The sequence below is a fragment of the Volvox carteri genome, assembly GCF_000143455.1.
Source record: "Volvox carteri f. nagariensis unplaced genomic scaffold VOLCAscaffold_131, whole genome shotgun sequence".
Lineage (NCBI taxonomy): Eukaryota > Viridiplantae > Chlorophyta > Chlorophyceae > Chlamydomonadales > Volvocaceae > Volvox > Volvox carteri.
Window position 1 is genome coordinate 17,431 of NW_003307674.1, and position 3,170 is coordinate 20,600.

At 47.4% G+C, this 3,170-nt stretch overlaps 1 protein-coding gene across 1 annotated transcript in view; it reads right to left on the minus strand.

The window, feature by feature from the left end:
- Positions 1-2,735, minus strand: part of VOLCADRAFT_100617 (uncharacterized protein) — a gene marked incomplete at both ends in the record, with an annotated part of 3,860 nt that extends 1,125 nt beyond the window's left edge. The window contains 4 exons of the mRNA XM_002959178.1: positions 941-976; positions 1,079-1,235; positions 2,453-2,541; positions 2,688-2,735. Of these exons, the coding sequence (XP_002959224.1) occupies positions 941-976; positions 1,079-1,235; positions 2,453-2,541; positions 2,688-2,735 (330 nt within the window). The remainder of the gene's footprint in view (positions 1-940; positions 977-1,078; positions 1,236-2,452; positions 2,542-2,687) is intronic.
- Between the last annotated feature and the right edge of the window lie 435 nt (positions 2,736-3,170).

Here is a 3,170-nt window from a genome sequence, read left to right on the forward strand (position 1 = left end):
ATGACCTATGGCATCATGTAACAATAATAATGGCCATGAATATCGCCCAACATGCAATAAGGGATGAAAGTGTCGAGGACAGCTAATTATCTTCAGAATTGTGTTATGTTATATATGTGTATGCAGCCCCTATCTAGAGATGTGTAGAGTTTTTGAATCCCTATATGTATTGCCTGTCTGTTCTGAAACCGACTTTGAGCATGTGATTTTGGCGTTGTCTACCATCCCTTCTTTCCTGGAGCCCACTTCAGATATGCTCTGGCACATGTCTTGTACTGTACAAGTTGTACTCTGTTTTGGCTTGGATTCAATGACAGCAAGGTTCATCCCATGGATTTGAAGTGTCATCATAATGTGCTGAGTGGGAATTGAGCCTGCGACATCACAACCACCAATCCTCTATCACAATGATAAACTTTTACAACTCCCCCCCTTGGACTTCAATGTTGTCCAGAATGTAACATATACATAAAAGTGAGCACAAGGATGGGGACCACCTCTGGGAGCCAAGGGGGCCCATGGATGGTCAGAAGCCATTACGGTGGTGCTCAGCATGGATCTTGAGATCCTCTAGAGGATCTCCTGCTCCCCTGGGCTCAATGCGCCTGCGTGTGATGTACCCAGTCTGTGATGTCCAAGACCTCCTCGAGAAAACAATTGCAAGCCGCTGCAATAGGTCGGCGACATACGCATACACATGGTATGTGCATGTCCAAATGTTTGTGCATGTACATGCACCTAGACACATGTGTTTATGTGTTTATGTGTGTGTGTGCGTGTGTGTGTGTCTGCTGGATACATGTATTCTAATCCAACGAGTGTATGGTGCTCCCTACAAATCTCTTAATCATGGAGCTATGGATTTGGTGCTAGCACCTTTGAATGCAAGCTAAGGTCGGTTATGATGGATGGAGAGCTGTACTTGCACTACTGCACTCACAGAGTGCACTAATAAGAAAACCTGGCATATGTAATCCTGTTTGTGGCCAGCCGTGTACACGCATGACGATGGATGACATATGTACACATATACATGCATACACACATGCTGTATTGCACTTTATTTGCAGTCCCTCACTTGTTTGCTTGTCTCCCTGCTGTGTGCGTGTGCCTTTGCATCTATTTGCACAGGACAGAGCACTTTAAAGTTCACTACACCATAGCATTCATTCCTTCCTGCCTGGGTGTTATTGGCATGCAACAATGCACCTAATACCCAGGACATACACTTGGACCTGCAACCAGCACACACGCGCTTCGGGCATGTGGGACAACAAATTCGAAGTAGGTATGGAGGATCGTGCACATGCATGGGGGCGTGCATGCACTAATAAAGGCAGTGAGATGCCTGTGGTTCACCGTAGAATGCTTCAAAACATGCAAGTCACTGCTGCACCAGCCGAGAATCGAACTCGGGTCTAGACCGTGGCAAGGACCTATGCTACCACTATTCCACTGGTGCTCTGTAAGACACGGGAACTACTCGAGTGAACACCACTGCACACAACTATATCAAGAGTTACACACATGCAGACATACAATGTGCACAGAATCACGTGTTCTATATACCTAGGTGTATGGGTATGCCTCTCTGGTGCCCGTAATAGGTTTGTCTGAGGGAGCACCAGTGGTGTCGTGGTTGCATATATGGGTCCTTTGCCGCAGACTAGACTCGAGTTTATCCTCGACTGGTGCACAAAAACATGCATGTTTTGTAGCATTGTACGGTGGGCCGCTGGCTTCTCAGCATTGCCTTGATTATTGGATGTGCTCTATCCACCTAGTTTGTTGTTCCATATGCCTGAAGCACATGTGTGTTGGTAGCAGGTCCAGGTGCATGTCCGAGGTAATGTGTGCTTTGCCACATGCCAATAACACCCAGGCAGGAAGGGATGAATGCTCTGGCATATTGAACTGTAAAGTGCTCTGTCCTGCGCCATAATAGACGCAAAGACATAAGTACACAGCAGGGAGATGGGTGAATGAGTGAAGATTGCCAACCTGTATTAGGGCATGGTTAGCACCCATAAATATTGAGAATAAGATCCTTGCCCCAACAACCGCCCAGCCATGCCTAAATACCTGTGTGCCCAGCAAAACATGCCCATGGCCCCATGCATGCCTAGGTGATGTACACGTGATTGTGGGATGGGCTGTGCCCACTCACTCCTCACATGCCTAGCAGCCAGAATGAGGTGTTGGGTGTTTTTCATGTGCTATGGCAGTGGTCGTGTGGCTTAATGGATAATTATAAGGCATCGTCCTCCAGTTTTATGTCCAGGATGGAGATTGTGGGTTTCAGTCCCTAACTTCCCCCATGTTTTGGTGAACCCTCATCCATTGCATTCACGCCAGCTTCTGCAAAGTCAGTGGCTTTGCGGGATTGGGCGGCCACCATCAGAATCCAATAGAATCTGCCAGATCAACCACAAGCATCAAGTCTACTCCTTACCGGCTCCACAGATCACTCACTATAACCAGATGCAGCTGCTGTGGGTGGGAGGCCCGAAGCTGGTGGTCTACTGGCCATGGGGAGCATGCCTGTGAGGAGGGAGTCACAGCAGTGTGAAGGAGTGTGAAGTCCGTGTGAAGTCGGTGTCCCCACAAAACCCTAAAACCCTAATTGCATGTAGTACATAAGAGTGCCACAGCCGGTTTGCACAGTCTCAGGACCCTCGCCCGCTTACCAGCATATGCAAGCAACACTTGATGGCACTGAATGCGTGCCTAGGCATGAAGGACCACTAAGGCATGGAAATCCTTGTACATTCTTTCTTCCCTAAAATAGTGAATCCCTGTCGACTACCTATACGTGCCAACCTCGTACATATAATGTAGTACATACAAGGTTAACATAACATATACATAGATAGATGTATATATATATAACATACTAACATAAATAACAGTACTCATGGGTATGGGTAGGTGGGCAAACAGAGTGGTGGAAGTTGTGTGCAGCACCAATCCCAATGGCATTGTGATGTGTTAATGTTAACTTACATCTGGACATTTTCTGCCCGGTTAGCTCAGTCGGTAGAGCGCAAGGCTCTTAACCTTGTGGTCGTGGATTCGAGCCCCACATTGGGCGAGAATGTCCCGTATGTGTGTGAAAGGGACATCAGTAGACCAGTGCCCTGCACCTAATGTAACTATTATGCAGGCTTAGA